The sequence below is a fragment of the Marmota marmota genome, unplaced genomic scaffold (genome assembly GCF_001458135.2).
Source record: "Marmota marmota marmota unplaced genomic scaffold, marMar, whole genome shotgun sequence".
NCBI classification, from domain to species: Eukaryota; Metazoa; Chordata; class Mammalia; order Rodentia; family Sciuridae; genus Marmota; species Marmota marmota.
The window spans coordinates 4,001,797-4,018,327 of NW_025999969.1; the positions used below are offsets into that span (position 1 = coordinate 4,001,797).

Here is a 16,531-nt window from a genome sequence, read left to right on the forward strand (position 1 = left end):
TCTCCTCTGCGCCATTTACCAGAACCACACTTGTCCTCCCTGTTCTCAGGTCCTGTCAATCAAATTTGATCCTCAGGGTCTTTTGAGGTAAAATAAAACAGTGCCAAAGCATACTAGGTTGAACTTGGGCATGAGTCATGGAAGCTTAAATGGTCTAGTTAATCCAACCCCCCTATTGGACAGGGTGGGAAGGAGACCCAAAGGGAAAGTGGTTGTCCCAAGTCACACAGGAGGTAGCTGTGTTCCCTCACAGGGCTCTTGGAACAAAGACTACCTCTGCAGGGAGCGAAGTCTGCTTGGCTACTTATTATTCATGAGTCTTCTGGGTCCACAGATGACTATCAATCACCCAGGAGACACCAAAAAGCCTTCAAATGCACTGAAGATGAGAAAATTATGAGTGAGGGCAGAAGCCTAGGACCTGTCCCATTTATCCACATGGACAGAAATTGTTTATGAAGCCAAAAGGCAAGATGAGTCTTCACACTTTACAGAATGGGCAATCCAAGGCCCAGAGGACGAAGAGACAGATGTTTGTATCAGAAGAGTAAGAACTGAAGTCATTAGAAAGCTCAGCCTAGAGCTTTCCCCCACTTGAACCAGGTGTAGTCATGCACGACTATAATCCCAGTTACTCAGGAGGCTGAGGAAGAAGCATTGCTCGTTTGAGGCCAGCCTCAGCAACTTAGACAAAAGGACTCAAGATAAAAGGACTGGGGATGTAGCTCAGTGGGAAAGCACTTCCAAAGTTCAACTCCATAAATCCATCAACAATCAATCAACCAATTAATTAAGGTCTGAGACTGTAGTACAGTGGTACAGAGCACCTGGGTTCAAATACCAGTACTGCATACAAAAAAAGAAAAAAAAAAAACACCTATGTCTTCATGGCCAGGGGCTAGGACCAATGAGGGTCCTTGCCAACCTCCCGAGAACAAGCTCCAGCCTCCTCTTAAATGAGACTCCCTTCCAAGGCCACACAGGCCAGCAACCCCCCACCTCAGAGAGCATTTCCTACTAGAATAAGAGCTAACTAAGCCAGATCTATCCAAATCCCCATTTCAACATAAGGAAAAACCTTCAGAGCAAGCCGACTTTTCAACATTTTATTCTTATATTTGTACAGCTATATTTTACAACGCGGTAATGCAGTTTAGACACAGCCAAACCCTGTCTCCGGAGTAGTTACAACACAAGCATGACGCAGAATGGGATGAGACAAACATTCCCAAAGAGAGTTTTAGTTAGTGACAACTTCAAATCCCTGTGTCTGCCTACACTTCAAAAAGGGATGGCGCACACTCGTCCATCACTGAAAACGTCTGAAAAAAGGCACCGTGAGGACACGTTGTACAGGTATATACAGACTGAAAACTAGAACAAAGTTACACATTTTTCCTTCTGCAGCTTTTTTTGTTCTTTTTTTTTTTTAATACACACTTTGTAAATTGTAAACCTTCACTTGCAAAAAAATACAAATACACTGAGGCATTTTAGACAAAATATTTTCTTACTTATACAGATGCAATACTTAAAATATTCTCTTAAGCGCTCTTTCTCAATAAAGATTCTCAGATCCGTGTCTGCCTGCAGATACAAAACCGAGCCTTTAACGCAGTTTTATATTTTTAATATATCTTTTTTAAGTTTATATATATTTATATTATATATATATATATTTATATATTTACAACTCTGCCATATATTCCTTCACCTTTGGTTAAAAAAATTAAAGCCCTCTCTTTGATAACATACCGAAGTCTTGTCTTTTAAAAGAATGCACATTTACATACAAAAGAAACATCTGTTCCCACAAAACATATACATTCCTCATTTTGCAGACTGTCAAGTCAGAACTTTTGCGTACTCCCCCACTTTGATATATAAAATGATTTTGCTTTTTGCTGACGTGGTTCGCCGTACACATAGGAGAAGCAATATTATTTTCTTAATGTTTTATGGCAGCGGGGGGCCAGGAGCTGCCATGGCTCCTACCCCCCAGGCCCTGACCCCACCCCCACCCCCAGCTATGATTTGCACTAGTGGATGAAAGAGGCACTACATCATGGGATGAACATCATAAAGTGTTACAGTATCCTTTGGGTAGACTCTGAGAAGGGGCTGGAGAGGAAAGCATCAACACTCCATGCTTCAGCAGGCTTTGGGGAGCTCCGGGGGCAGGTCAGTGGCCGACACGCGGTACTGCACCTTGGTGTTGGTGATGGCGCCATGCTTCTGGCGCAAGTGAAGTCGCAGCTGGCTTTTGTGACGAAAATGCAGGTTGCACTTCTCGCACTGGAGGGAGGGCAGAAGCAAACTGTTAGCTGACATCTATCTAAGCCACACATCATTGCACAAAGACCCAGACCAGGAGATTCTCTCTGAAGAGAACTGGGAGGCTCATTCCTCTGAAAGACCAGGTAAAGAACCCATATGAATCTTGACTTCCACCAGAGGTAAGTAAGCATTGCACAAATGTCCCTTCCCTGCTTGCCAAAGTGTCACTCACTTGTGCCCTTCCCTTGCTTGAGAAATTCTTCCCTAAGTCCATAAATGTAATTCTTACCCAAAAACACTGTTCACATGCAAACTCCCCTAATTATTAAGGCATTTCTGAATCTCTCTAGGATAAAAGAAAATCTCTTTCTTTTTCATAGCCTTGCCACAAAGTCACCCCGTGCATTAATATCCTCAGGAAGATAACACTATGAAAGGAAAGTGACCACTTCTTACTAAACTTGGTAATTCTCCTAGCACCTAGCAGAACACACCTCTTAGGCAAATTATACAACAAGTATAAACACATTTAGACAACCTGACTAGCTCAGTCTGAATGCATGGAAATTCTTGAGTCTAGGATATGTTTTTTAAAAATGCAGCTGTTTTCCTTCCTAGGGTATATGCCATAAAAAGCTAGCAAAGCATTAGCAAGTAGAGCTGTTTTTCACTTTGGTTCAGTAAATGGGTGATGATGTTTTAGTGAGGAAAGTTCCCTGAAAGAAAAATTGATGACAAAATGTAATGGATCCCGGAACAAAAAAAAGGGGCATTTTTAGTTTTTTTTTCTTTTTAAAAATAAAGCAAATCCACATAGTATGGACTTTAGTTTATAATTATATAACAGTATTGATTCATTAGTTGTGACAAATATATCCAAAAAAATAAGATGTTAACAATAGAGGAAACCGAGTGCACATAAAAACCTTCTGTGTAATCTTTGGAAAATTTTATATATCTAAAACAATTTTAAAATAAAGAGTGTTATAAAATATGTTCACAGAGACTATGTTTTAAGGTAAAAATGGAAATAGAATTAAGAAAATAATAAAGTGGGCAAGACAGTGAGTAAGGAACTCTGGTTTTAGGAGACATAGGTCTACTGTGCCTATGCCACCCACTACTATGTGGCCCAAGCAGGTCATTTCTCTTTCTGGGTCTTATCTCTTCCTCTGAAAGATTCTGGATCAATAAATAATGAAGGTCATTCTCAACTCTGATATCCTCTGCATGCAAAATTCTAATAAATACTCTCAGTATGTGAGTAAGCTACCCTGAACACTTCAATGCATTAGTTAACCTAATATTACTTCTCTTTGAGGTTAGTACTATTTTCAGGCACATTTTACAGATGAAGAAATTAAGGCACTAAGAGGATAACTAACTTCTTCTTACTATTTAGCTAGTAAGAAGATATCCAAAGTCTTAGAAGCAAGTGAACAATAAATACCACATTTTGCAGGAAAACACCTGAGATGTGAGTGGATCATTCATTGATTGTTTCTCACCACCAAGTGTGATGCCGTCAACTCTTGAAACCAGCCAGACAGTATGCAAACAAATTAGTGTGGCTGTGTTCCAAGACCATTGTATGTTCCCTGCAACTTCAATTGAATATTATTTGCAATGTTGCACAATACTAATCTTTTTTATAATGTAAAAACCACTTTTAGCTCATGGCATATTCAAAAGTTAGCTTACAGGCTAATAGCTTACAGGCTGCAGTTTGCCAAGACCCTGCTCTAGGACACAATTCCTATGGTCTCTTCATAGCATTGTGCCACAGAGCCAGCCACCTCCTCTTTATTCACATGGTCTTTTCTCTGCTTCAATTTGTCTTGTTTTTTCCTTATACCATAATATTTTTCTGGTCCTCTTCCTACTTCTAAGACTGCACCTTTTCAAATACCTTAACTACTCTTAAATGTACATTTAGCCTAGTATTGAGGTATGCTATAGGTACTCAGTATTTGTGGAATGACCTCAAAATCTCTGTATTCATAATCTGGACTTCTTGAAGCTCAGATCACACAATCCAACACCTCTACTTTAAAAAGGAACACGTTGAGACCAGGTGAAGTAAAGTAGGGTGTCTTTGACAATCAGGCCCAGACCCAGCTCTTGAAATCACTAGTTCAATGGTCAATCATTGTGTACTTGAGATTGGAGCACAGCTTTCTGCTGCCCCTCACCCCCCTCCCAGGCCAGCCGGTGGGCACCAGGGGCTTGCGTACATGGTAAGGTTTCTCTCCCGTGTGGATGCGCAGGTGGCTCTTCAGAGTCTGAAGGTGCCGGAAACGGGTGCCACAGATTTCGCAAGGATAGGGCTTCTCACCAGTGTGGATGAGCACGTGGGCACGGAGGTGGGCGACCTGAAAGAGGAGCACAGCATGAGAAGCTCTGCTGGGGTGGGCTTTAGAGCCCCAGGGTCCTTTCTCCACACCCCCCTGCTCACCTGAACAAATCTAGCTCCACAGGTTTCGCATTTGTAGGGCTTCTCTCCAGAGTGAATTCGAGTATGGGTCTTCAGATTGGCTGGCCGGTTGAACTGGGCCCCACAGATGTTACAACGATAGGGTTTCTCGCCTATTTCCAAGAGAGAGAGAAAAAGAAAAGCCATAATCAATAAAGAAGTTCTCCATTGCCCCCAGGTTTGCATGCAAACTGCCCCTATCTGAGTCCAATTGAGTTTTTCTTTCTTTTGGGGATGTCAGAGAATCCAGGGGCCTGGTTCCTGGCCTGCCACCCTCTCTCACACACATACCAGTACACCTTGCATGAGGCCAGGGCCTAGAGACAAGCAATGACATGGTGGATGGGAAGGAGGCTCTATGTGGGACAGCATGGGGAGGTTCCAGGAAGCCTGGGCTTCAGAACCAGTGTTGCCAATAGAATCATCTACCTTTAGGACTTGGTAAGGCACTGTCCTTCTCTGGGCCTCAGTTTCCCTCCCTGAACCTGCAGGGCTAATTGAGATGACCTGAGGAGGCTCTTCTGGCTCTTCCCTTGGATGAAACTGACGTGGTAATGCACTTACTCCCATGGAGATACTATCAGGCTGCTCTAGTTTCTCTCTTTCAGAACAAACATTTTTCTGCTCTTAGAAACTTCAGCTATACTCCAATAGCAAGAAGGGTGGGGTCTGGTTTGAGCAGAGGCCCAAATAAAAGAGACCAATTGAAGAGGCTTCCTTCATGGCGAGTGTTGCACATACTAGGGCCACTTGTAAGTAAACTGTGGACAACAATTCAGTTGTATGAAGTTACCTGATCAAGGAATGTGAGATGATAAGGAATAAGTCCATGGAGGACATTAAGAGGCCTTCCATTTTTTCCTGGCTTTACAAAAACCCAATTCAATATGCCTCTGTCAGCCTTAGTTTCTTTACCAGTACAGTGGGATGAATACTGCTGATCCCCAGCAAGGGCAGAGAATCAGGAAAGAGTCTCAAAGGAAAGACAAAAGGTACAGGGAGTGAGCGCATCCCCCAGGGAAAGTGGACTTGACAGGGTAGAGCCCTTGCTCGACAGGGTGGGGCCTCCCCATTGCCCCACCCACTAAGTCCTTCCCCTAGGAATCCTGGAGCACTCAGTGGGGAGGGGCAGGGCCATACCCGTGTGGACGGTCTTGTGGCTGGCGAGGTTGCCCTTGTAGCGGAAGGAGGCCTGGCAGCGGTCACACTTGTAGGGTTTGTCACTGTGGGTCTGCAGCGTGTGCCTCTTGAGCGAGGCCTCCTCAGAGAATCGGCAGTCACACTCATTGCAGAAGAAGGCCCCATTCTCTGTCAGAGGGGGGACGGACACCACATCAGCCCAAGGAAGGGAAATGGGCTCTACGCCTCCCTCCTCTGAGGCCACCCAGTGCCAAACTGAACCCCAGCCCTACCTGCCAACACTCACGGCAGCCCAGAGCAAAGGACCTATGGGATTTTATTTGGGGGGGGGGGGGGCATTAAGAGCCTCAGGCATGGAGGAGAGAAAGGAGACAGACTGAATCTTAAGGTACAGAAGGGAAATTCAAATCTAGTCCTATTCATAGGGCATAATCCAGTTGGAGGAAGCCTGGGCAAAGCTTTTCCTTCTCCCAAGTGAACTTGCTTTTCTTATCAGGTCATAGTTTTATTCACATTCACACACAGAAGCCCTGGGGCAAGACCCTTCACCTCTCAGAGCCTCTCTCTGTATCTCTATCTCCAAAGTCAGGATAATAAATCCCTGTTCTGTCTGCTTCACATAAGTGTATTATATAACACAAAATAAACACAAAGCATTGCAGGGATATGAAATGTAGGTCAAATTCAATTTTACTTTGAGATTACTGAAGGAGGAATCAATGATGTAGACTTCATGGTCATCTGGCACCTATCTGAATTCCATGTCTCCAAGATACTTCTGTGAGATTGGGAGACCAAAGGTAACTATGGAAGTGGAAACAGAGGCCCAGAGAGAAGGAGTAGGAGTGCAGAGCAAGGCAAACAGCCAGGGGACGGGAGGGGACAGTCCCTGCTCTCCCTTTGACTAAAGATCTGTGATCCTGTGCCAAACTTGTCAGTGTAAGCAACTGAATTTTTTTTCTTTTGTTACAACGACTTGAAAATGGCATGTCATGGTGATTTAACCCTGATTAGGTATTATTGAGCCATAATAGAGTAGCCAGATCTGGGTGTAGAGTTAGACCTTTATATCTAGTAAAAACTGGGGATGCCAATTGTAGACTACCCAGAAATGTGAATTTAATAATTCACTTCAATCAACTTAATTCAACTACATTTACTGATAGCTCCTCCATGCTAGGAACGTGCTAAAACCTAAACAGTATGCAGGAATGAATACCATCAGATATTTCTCCTGAGAGAATCTGCACCCTGTCAGGGGGAGCCAGGGCAACACAGTGGTTTAGGCATAGAGAAAGCTCTGGAAATTATAGCCAACCCTGAAAGCTACACTTGCAGGAATGAAGCCAAAAAGATGGCTTGCTTAGGCTCTATTACCCCATATTAACTCTGATACCCCATCCCTTGCTTTAACCAGCCCAGTTCCCTGAAAGGTAAAGAATGGGTTGATCTCCTGGTGATTTTATGCCAATGGATTTCTAATCAGGAACTGCTCCCAATCAGAGAGAATAGTACAAATAAAATGAAAACACAAAGCCCATGGGGGAGGAGGGAGGGAAGGGAACTCACCACAGCTGGAATCCGAGTACTCGGACTGGGTCTCTCCAGTCTCCTCAGGGAACGAAGGCCCACTAGTGTGCAGGCACATCTCTGCATGCTGCGGGGACTGAGAGCCACAGGATGTGCACTTGGGGGGGTGCATGTAGAGCGGCGAGTGGCTCTCACTGCTGCTACGGGGTGAACCTGTCAGAGACCTGTGGGCAGAATAAAGACAGCCTCAGCACCAGGGGCAGGATAGAACCTTCTGCTTGGCCTCAATGCCATCTTCACTCTGTGCTTAGGCAAACACAGAGAAGAGCTGCCCTATGCTGGCTCCGGGGCCTCAGAGTCCTCCTCAAGTCTGCCTCCAACAGCAACTACAGGAGAGCACAGGCCAGGGTCAAACCAAGCCCAAACCCCACTCTGGCCCAGTTTCTTCCTCTCAGTACTATAGCCCACAGACTCACTCAATCTATGGGAAATGTGAGGGTCCCTGCCACATCAAGACCATTGGAAGTACCTGTGGAATTTGTGGGGTGTTCTTCTATAGAAGGGAATGTTCTCTCTCACTAATTCTGCACTTCGAAGAGTCTTAGCATTTCAGGCAAAAAAAAAAAACAAACCCAAAACATGGTTCCTGTATCCATCAGAAGAAATGACCCCAGAACCTGTTCAGGTAATCCCTGATCTCAGACCCAGACCGCCTCTGAAATCACCTGTTGACAATGTTATTGAGCCGGCTGGCTTGTGGGATGGTGGAGTCCTCCCCACTGGCACTGAGCTTGGTTGGAGACTGGAGGTCAAGGTTCTCAGGCTCCATGGGTGGCTGGCAGGCAGAGGGAGCAGTGTAGGCTCGTGGGGAGAGGCGGCCCAGCTCAGCCTGCTCAGGCCCCTCAGGTTTGGTATTCTGGTTGAGGCTGTTGAGCACGATGAACTTGTACTTCTTCCAGTTGCAGGCTTTGGGGTCAGTGGGGCTCTTGGCTGGAGGGGATCCAGAGGCCTGAAGGATGCAGGCATTCTTGCTACTGCAGGACTCCGTGGGGGAGTTAGGCTGGCAGTCGGATTTCTGAGGGCTTTGTGGACTCACCAGACCCTTCCGGTTCAGGGGTGCGTTAGGGGGCTCGAAATGCAGGGCAATCTCATCCTCCGAAGAGGGTCTTTCTTCTTCTTTGCTGGCCTTGTCACAGGGGAAGTATGGGGCATTCCGGGCTGAGGGGGCGGCAGGCTTGGGGCCCTCAGCCACACTGTAGTGCATGTCACCTCGTGCCTCTTCTGGGACAGCCTCCTTGGGTGAGTAGATGTTGCTGTGGCACATACTGGGGGACACCTCCATGGCATGCCGGGTGTACTCACTGGGCACTGGCCTGGCACTATCACAGGGGAGGCCCCGCTCCTTGGGAAAAGGATTGGCCATAGGCATCCGGGAATCTCGTAGCTCCTCATCAGAGAAGAGGAAGCTGCTGACCGGGAGGTGGCTATACATGGGATAAGAAGCTGGTGGTGTGGATAGGCCACTGTAAAGGCTAGGGGCAAAGGCTCTGCTTTCACATCCAGGGGTGTTCCTTAGCGGTAGGTTGTTCTCTACCACCTCACGACCCCGATAGGCCATGATGTCTTGGGGCATCAACATCCGGCTGTTCAAGAACTCTTCACGAGGAGGCTTGATGGGAGGAACCATCTCTGCTTCACTGGGGGAGAAAAAAGAGAAAAGACACCTTCCAGTGATACTGTTATATAACCCGTCTGTGCTTGAATAGGCTAGACATAGGGGAGGTGACTTTGGAGTAAGGAAACACAGTAACAAGGCAGTTACAACAGAAGTCCAGTAATACAGGCTACAATTGGGGAAACTAAGGCACAAAGAAGGGAGGTGAGTTACCCACATTCTGTGCCTGGTAAGACTTGAACCTGTAAATTTAAGACACATATGTAAGGATGTCTATGAATCTATAACTCTTCTGACATTACAGAATTTATGGCTTATAGAAAGCTTTCAAAACCCTTATCTTGTTTTTACCATGTAAAAGCCTGCAAGGAAGTAAAGGCAGGGATTTTACACACATGGAAACAAGGAGGGAAGAATTTATACAGTGCTAGTACTACACTTTCAGAGGGTCATAGACAAACTAGTTTTCTATTGAAGAAAGGGCCTGTGTCATATGCTGGAAGAATTTGTAGGGAAGTTTATAATGGAGAGCAGGCAGCAAATGCCAGCACAAGAAGTCTGGCTCTGAGCAACCAGACTTGGTTTGCAAACTCAGCTGTGCCACTTAGCAGCTATATGACCTACAGCAAGTTACTAAACCATTATGAGCACAAGGCCTGACCTGTAGAAAGGGCTTATAAATGACAGTATTGATGATCTTGCCACCATTATCACTCACAGGAGACAAAGAACTCTGGCTGCAAATACTTGAAGGAATGTGGGTAAAAAAGTAGGCCAGCTCAACATGATCACAATTAACAGAGCTAGAACCAGTACATGAAGGCTAAAGGAACCAGAAATAACTGGCCATAAAGAGGAGCTTTCTGAGTATCCAAGGTAGACTCTGTGGCTCTGGAAACACTGAGATCCTGGTTCCTCAAAGTGATCAAACCCAGGCTGCAAACCCTTCTTTGGAGTTAGGATGCAATCACCCTAGAGTGGCTAGATCATATGGTTCTGAAGAAGTGAAGCCCTGACTCTGTTCCATCTTGCAAAGCTGATCATTTCCAGGTCCTTACCATGCAGTGAGGACCATGTCTTACCATTCCTTGGGTAAAGGACTCAACCTAGTGAACTCAATTTAATTCAATAAGTGTCCTCCCTGCCAGGCATGGTGGCATATTCCTGTAATCCCAGTGACTCAGGAGGCTGAGGCAAGAGGATCACAAGTTCAAAGCCAGCCTCAGCAAATTAATGAGGCTCTAAGCAAATTAGCAAGTCCCTGTCTCAAAAAATAAAAAGGGCTGGGGATATGGCTCAGCGGCTAAGTGCTCCTGGGTTCAATCCCCAGTACAAAAAAAGAAAAAGAAGAAAAGTGTCCTCCCTAATAGAGGTAGGATGACATCAGTAAAGTAGTCCCTATGAACTTGAGCAACCCACAGTCTGGCAGGGAACAAAAGCACTTATGTAAACTGTTGTAATAGATATCTAAAGGAGAACTAAAAATCATATGCAAATGTTAAAAGAGAACGAAGGTCTAAAGGACAAGAAAATTGTTTCAGGACACACAGAAAGAGCTGAGAGAGAATGAATAGTAATCAGAGAAACTTCCTTGGAGGAGCTAGCATCCAAGCTTAGTTGTGCAGGATGGGTAGGAGGAAAAGGCATACTACGTGACTGGAAGAAAACAAGAGGCCATAATGCACAGGCCTGATCTGGACAGCTGCAAGGAGTCAAGTTTACCTGGGGTGCAAGAGTTAAGAAGGGCACAAGAAGTGTGTAACAATAGTGGAAATGTAGGTTGTGGCAAATTGTGGAGGACAGTTTCTTCCTGTATGCATAAATTATCAAGGGTTTATGATCAGAAACCATCCCTTCTGCCTCCAAGACGGCCTACCTGGATTTGATAAACTTGCGGCAAGTGTCCACGACATGCTCCATCTGCAGGTACATAGCTGTGGCCATCACAGCCATGATGTTGCCTTCCCGAAGGTTGAGTCGAGATGTGTACATAAAGTCCAAAAGGATGCAGAACCCCTCAGGGTTGATCTCAGGATCCAGATTGATCACACTAAGGTTGCATTTCAGCTGGTCTGTGAAGATGCTGTAGAAAAGGCCACTGGAAAACAAACAAATGTCCCACTATAGTAGACACATGGAGTCCCCATTCCTTTACAGTAGCACTAATGCTCAGATCCTCTTCCTAGAGCCGAGCTCCAGAACTCTCATGGCAATTAATAACAACTTGCACTTAAGGAGAGCTTACCAATGCCAGAGAGTCTGTAAGCATTTTACATACATTATCCTGTGTTCCTCATAACCCTTCTCTACCTTTATTTAATTTATTTATACCTTCTCTACCTTTATTATCTCTACCTTTATTTATCTTAATTTGGGGACTAAGATCAAAGAAGTTAAGTATATTCTCAAAGTCACAGAACCTGTTTTCCTTTCAGTCTTAACTGCAAGGATTACCAGGGTTAAATTTAGCACTCATTTGCAGTAACTATTCTTAGCCTATATCCTTGGGATAAGAATTTCCCCTCGTTTCATTGCATTACTTTTTTTAAAGAGATTGTTTTATTTTTCTTTTTAGAAGCAACTTAGATATGGATGACAAATAAATAAAATTATGGCTATACACTACTGTTTTTCTCAGTCCACAGATCCAAAAAATCAATTATTTCTACAAGGTTAAAATCAAACTTCAAGCAGTTACTACAGTTGATGGTTTCTAGTGGAAGAAAGAATACTCATTTAAAAATTAGAATTATAAGCTATCATCTCAATTTTACTTTTACTGGGTGGGGTGCTAGAAGTGAGCCAGACTTTCATCAATAAGACCCATGCAATGTTGGCTAAGATACTTCTCTGAACATTGGTTTCCTTACCTGCAAAGTAGAGGAAACACTAAAGTCATAGTAAGCATGAAAATGTTAAGGGTACTGAATAATGCCTGGCATGTGGTAAGCACTCATTAAGCATTAACTAATTTTTATATCTTTGTAAACTCTGCTCCCTACACTATTTTTTTAAAAAGAGTAGATATTGGATAAGTTCTCTAGTACCAGGAGAGATCCTTGAATCTATAAAATTCCACCTATTTTTGCCTTGCTCTTATCATTTATAAGATGGAGATATAGTACTATCCATACAACACACACTGGAAGATCTAGGGAGATTATTTAATATAACATTGCTCTGAAAATTTGAAGCACTTGACAAATATGAGGAATTAGCTGGCTCATTCTAGCTCTTCCTCTACTCCGAATACCCATGGAAATAGGGTTACAGAATAAAATAAAAACAATTATAGCATAAAAGAGCAAAAGATTTTCGAATTAATTTGCTTAAACTACTTAAAGACTCTCTTCTGCTTTTCAGTTGTTCACTCATCAACTGAAGTTATTCTCCTTGTTCGCCCCAAACATATTCTTTCTTGTGGCAGCACATTAGTTCTTTCCCCACCATGTCCAAAGAGCAGGAACTCTTTTCTAAAAGTGTATTCATTCATGTACTTTCTGGGAGTCCTCAATAGTAGGCCATGTGCTGAGATCTGGAGACAAGTGAGATGTCATTCCAGACCCCACAAGAGGCCTTCGTGTTCCACATCTCTGGCTGCCAGCACCCTCACTCAACTCTTATTTATCCATCCTTCCCCTCCAGAACCCTCACCTGCAGGCCATGAGGACTGTCTTATGGGCTCTAAACTGTTCACGGCTCACCACAATGACAACATCAGTTAAGATATCACGGCTCCGGAGGCGATTCAGGTTGAGAAGAACATCACTAGCATGGCGTGTGAACTGGATACAACTGTCAGCCGGGGAGGCCATCTTGTCTTCACCTGGAAAAAAGAAGCCAAACTCCTGTTGGTTCTCAAAAGCCTGTTTCCTGCTTACCATGAGTACCAGAGCAGGTCACTTAACCTGCTGAGGTAGGGAATGCAACTCTGGTCCCTAGGGTTTCATCTTTGAAAAATTAATTGTCCACTTCTGGGTATTATTCTTCATAGCTGATAATCTTTATCCAATAAGTTGAGATAGAAAACTCTTTAGTGAAAAGGAAATGACTATTTGTTGAATATTTATCCCACATACCAAATTCTCTGCCAACCACTGAGAGGTAGTGAGTATGTTGCAATGGAGAGAAGCCATATTTTGGGGGTTATCACACTAGCTTTGTCTTTTGCTAGCTCTGTGACTTGGAGCAGATTGTTTACTGTCTCCAGTCTTTGGCTCTCCAAAATGGGACTAGTAATCTTAAAAATTTGGGCTAATATACCCAGACCATAGTATGTTCTCAAAAACTATAGCTATTTCCATCAGTATCTCATTACATTATTCCATCTCTCTCCTCTCTTAGGCTTTGGAGTTATTTTGTTTTATTCTTTCAGTACCCAGTACTAGCACATTTCTGGGGCATAGTAAGTGGCTAAGTTAGTTTGAACTAAGAAAGGAGAGGGAATGACTGACCCATGCAATAGTGTGAAGACAGTGCCGTGGTAAGGGCTGAGAGTAATACAGGCGAATTGGTTACCCTTTGCCTCATCAATTGTCACTCTTTGCACAGAATAGCTGCATTGGCAAAATTAAAAAGAAGCACTTTGTTCACAAAATGTTAAAGCACATAATTTGACTTACTTACCCAATGCCTTGCTTCACAGTCCAAAATTTTGCTTAAAAACTGCAAAGAAGAGAAGAGAGCAAACAGAAATTGATTTAATGAATGTAAGATTGTCCACTATAGTCTTATTTTAGGACATATGTAGTTAGTTTTGCTTTGGTAGTTGCAGCCTGCCAGCTGGTGTGGTTTTACCACAAGCTAGCAAACATATTCCACTTCTGCTCTTAGAGAAACAACAGGCACCCGGAGCTATGCAATAATAATGCCTGTACCCTGAGTACTAGGAAAACAATTGTATACATTAATTACATATAAATGTACGCATATATTTCCTGGCTCGAAGTAAAAAATTTATACCATCTAAAAGTCACTTGGATTTCTGGGAAAGAAAAATAAGAAAAGTAGTTCTTTTAATATTAATGACGATGATCCTTCAGGGGCTGGAAACACTGGACATTATTCAAAGCCTGCTAAAATATTATCTTTCAAGTCTTAAAATGATTCCACCAGCCTGATAGGGTCAATATCTTTATCCCTATTTCACTGGTGGCGAAACTGAGACTCGGCTTCAAGTGTCTTGCTCAAGACAAACAGCCAGGCAGTATTTCCCGATTCTCTGGAACATTTAAGACTAAATACAAAGTCTACAGAATACAACCTGAGGTGACATGTCTACGCATTCCTTGAGTATCTTTGCCCTCTTTTTCAGCTTCCTCTCTCTTGCCTCCCTGATTAAAGACCAGACAGTGTGGCATAGTTTCCAAGTTTGTGCTTCTCCCTGCTGGTGAAAGATTTAACTGTGGTGTGGCTGAGAACTGGCCAGGGAGCACAAAACCTTAAAGAGATTTAATGAAATATGTACTCTCTCCAAACCAGTTTCTCTCAAACAAAATCATTAAAAGAATAGGTGTAAGACTCTCATTTACCCTCAAATGTGAGCTGCAAAACAAAGCAATATTTCCCCCTTTTAAAAGGTATAGTCCTTTAGAGTTATTTTCCAGGTTAAGGGGCCTGAGGCCAATGAGGTCATGTTGGGCCATGTAGATGGCTGATGGCCTGGCCCTAGGTCTTTTGGCTCAAATTCCTATTCCCTTTCCAAATCAGCCTACGTGCTGTAGAACATGCAAGACAGCACCCTGAGGTGGGTGAATCTCATTTTAAGTTCCTTCCCCCACACAAACACTTTGCCCCATTCCAGGCTGCTGAGTCTTACCAAATAAGCCCTCTAAAATGAGAGGTTTCCTTGAGTCTTGTAACCAAACACTCTGACATTTCTCTGTGGTCCCAAGTGCCAGTCACTCAATCTCATTGCTTCAAGGTTAGTGTGTGCATGTGAGTATGTGAGGACTGAGGGAAGGAACTAGGGACAGGGAGAGAACAGAAAAAGACAAAAGAACCTATTTCCTCCTTTCCCCATTCCAACTAAAGATGGGTAAAAAGAGAGATACTAATTTGGTCCTAACCGGAGTTGAAGGATTGTCTCCTTTGAAAAAGAATGCTGAGGACACTTAAAGTTTATTTATAAACTTTCTCCTCTTCCCTCATGGAAGAGATCCTCAAACACTTCTAGAATACCCAGGCTGTCCTTTAACCAGCCCAACCACCAGCTCACTTGTGGATTTCCAGCCCCAGACTTTTGGAACCACAGGAAGCCCAGATTTGCCATTTCACCAGGACAAGTGGCCATGACTCACTCCAGATTCAGATTGAAACAAACAAAACAGTTCCCCGGCCACTGTCAGCCAAGCCTTGGGCTTTTCACCTTAAGCTATGCCTGATCTGGACAAAAACAAAGCACATGTCCCCTTCAAGTTCACTCCTTTGGGATCTAACTTTTTCTTAAAAGACCCCACAACTAAGGAGGTGTGGGTTAAGGAGGATGTGTACAACACTGCTCTCCCTCTGGATGCTGCACACGTGGAAGTATCACTGATATTAGTTTTGTTGTTGTTTTTTTTTAAGACTTGGTCCTTTCCCATCCATTATTTTATCTTATAACAGCACTGACTTATTGTGGAAGATATTATCGCTCCCCACCACCCAGCCAGGTATGAACTTTGCCTAGGATCTCAAAGCCAACCTCTAACAAAGTCCTGGACAAACCTCCTCTACTAGTTCCAGCCATACCAAGGCCACCCACAAGATTCAATCCACAAAAAAACAACCAATAGCAGGATCATCAAAGAGAAACTTAACAACTGCAGCGGCCCATACCTGGATCGCCACCACCCAAACTCCCCACCCAATCCAGGCTGCAGCAACCACCAAGGAAGATCTAAATGTTGTTTAATCCACCCCCACACTTTTTGCCCACTTTGCTGCTTTCCTTGTGTATATTCACTGTGGCATCTTGAGAAGGCAGATTCTCTAAAGGAGTTTCCCATGAGAGAAAAAAATGAGGTGAGGGGTGGAGAGAAGGCAGCAGACAGGAGAGGGTGAGAGACCAGAGAGGAGCGAAGCGACAAGCAAGAGGCGAGATGAGGTTAAGAGAGAGCAAATGAGCCAATACGAAAGACCCCATCCTTTTCCTGCCTCCTCCATTGGGCTGGCACCAGACAGCCCCATTTGCTCGCTCAAGCACACCAGCACAAAAAGGAGTCCTGCGCGCCGGGGCAAGCCTGCGCAGATTCGCCCACCCCCATCACACCGTACCTGTCTTCCAGGGACCGCCCAGCCCCGGGCGATACGCTGGCACCGCTGCCCATCCGCCTCAAACCCCGAAGGCGCGGCGGAGGCCGGATGGTATGACTGCGGCGGCCCTTAATTTCGTTACATTCAAATAAGTTTTCGGTAGCTAACATTGTTATGCCTTTTTTTTTTTTTTTTTTTTT

At 44.1% G+C, this 16,531-nt stretch overlaps 1 protein-coding gene across 3 annotated transcripts in view; it reads right to left on the reverse strand.

The window, feature by feature from the left end:
- Positions 1–1,092: 1,092 nt before the first annotated feature.
- Positions 1,093–16,531, reverse strand: part of Bcl6 (BCL6 transcription repressor) — a 23,375-nt gene continuing 7,936 nt past the window's right edge. Inside the window, exons 1-10 of one of the 3 annotated variants that reach the window (XM_015499984.2) lie at positions 16,353–16,504; positions 13,722–13,760; positions 12,750–12,921; positions 10,972–11,193; positions 8,146–9,117; positions 7,460–7,644; positions 5,891–6,058; positions 4,733–4,863; positions 4,512–4,649; positions 1,093–2,295 (exon numbers count right to left, since the gene is read on the reverse strand). In XM_015499984.2, coding sequence (XP_015355470.1) covers positions 2,152–2,295; positions 4,512–4,649; positions 4,733–4,863; positions 5,891–6,058; positions 7,460–7,644; positions 8,146–9,117; positions 10,972–11,193; positions 12,750–12,910 — 2,121 coding nt within the window. In that variant the 5' untranslated portion in view covers positions 12,911–12,921; positions 13,722–13,760; positions 16,353–16,504 and the 3' untranslated portion in view covers positions 1,093–2,151. Of the gene's footprint in view, positions 2,296–4,511; positions 4,650–4,732; positions 4,864–5,890; positions 6,059–7,459; positions 7,645–8,145; positions 9,118–10,971; positions 11,194–12,749; positions 12,922–13,721; positions 13,761–14,913; positions 16,330–16,352; positions 16,505–16,531 lie in introns of those variants that run through there. The other 2 variants (XM_015499982.2, XM_015499981.2) reach the window with 2 other exon arrangements.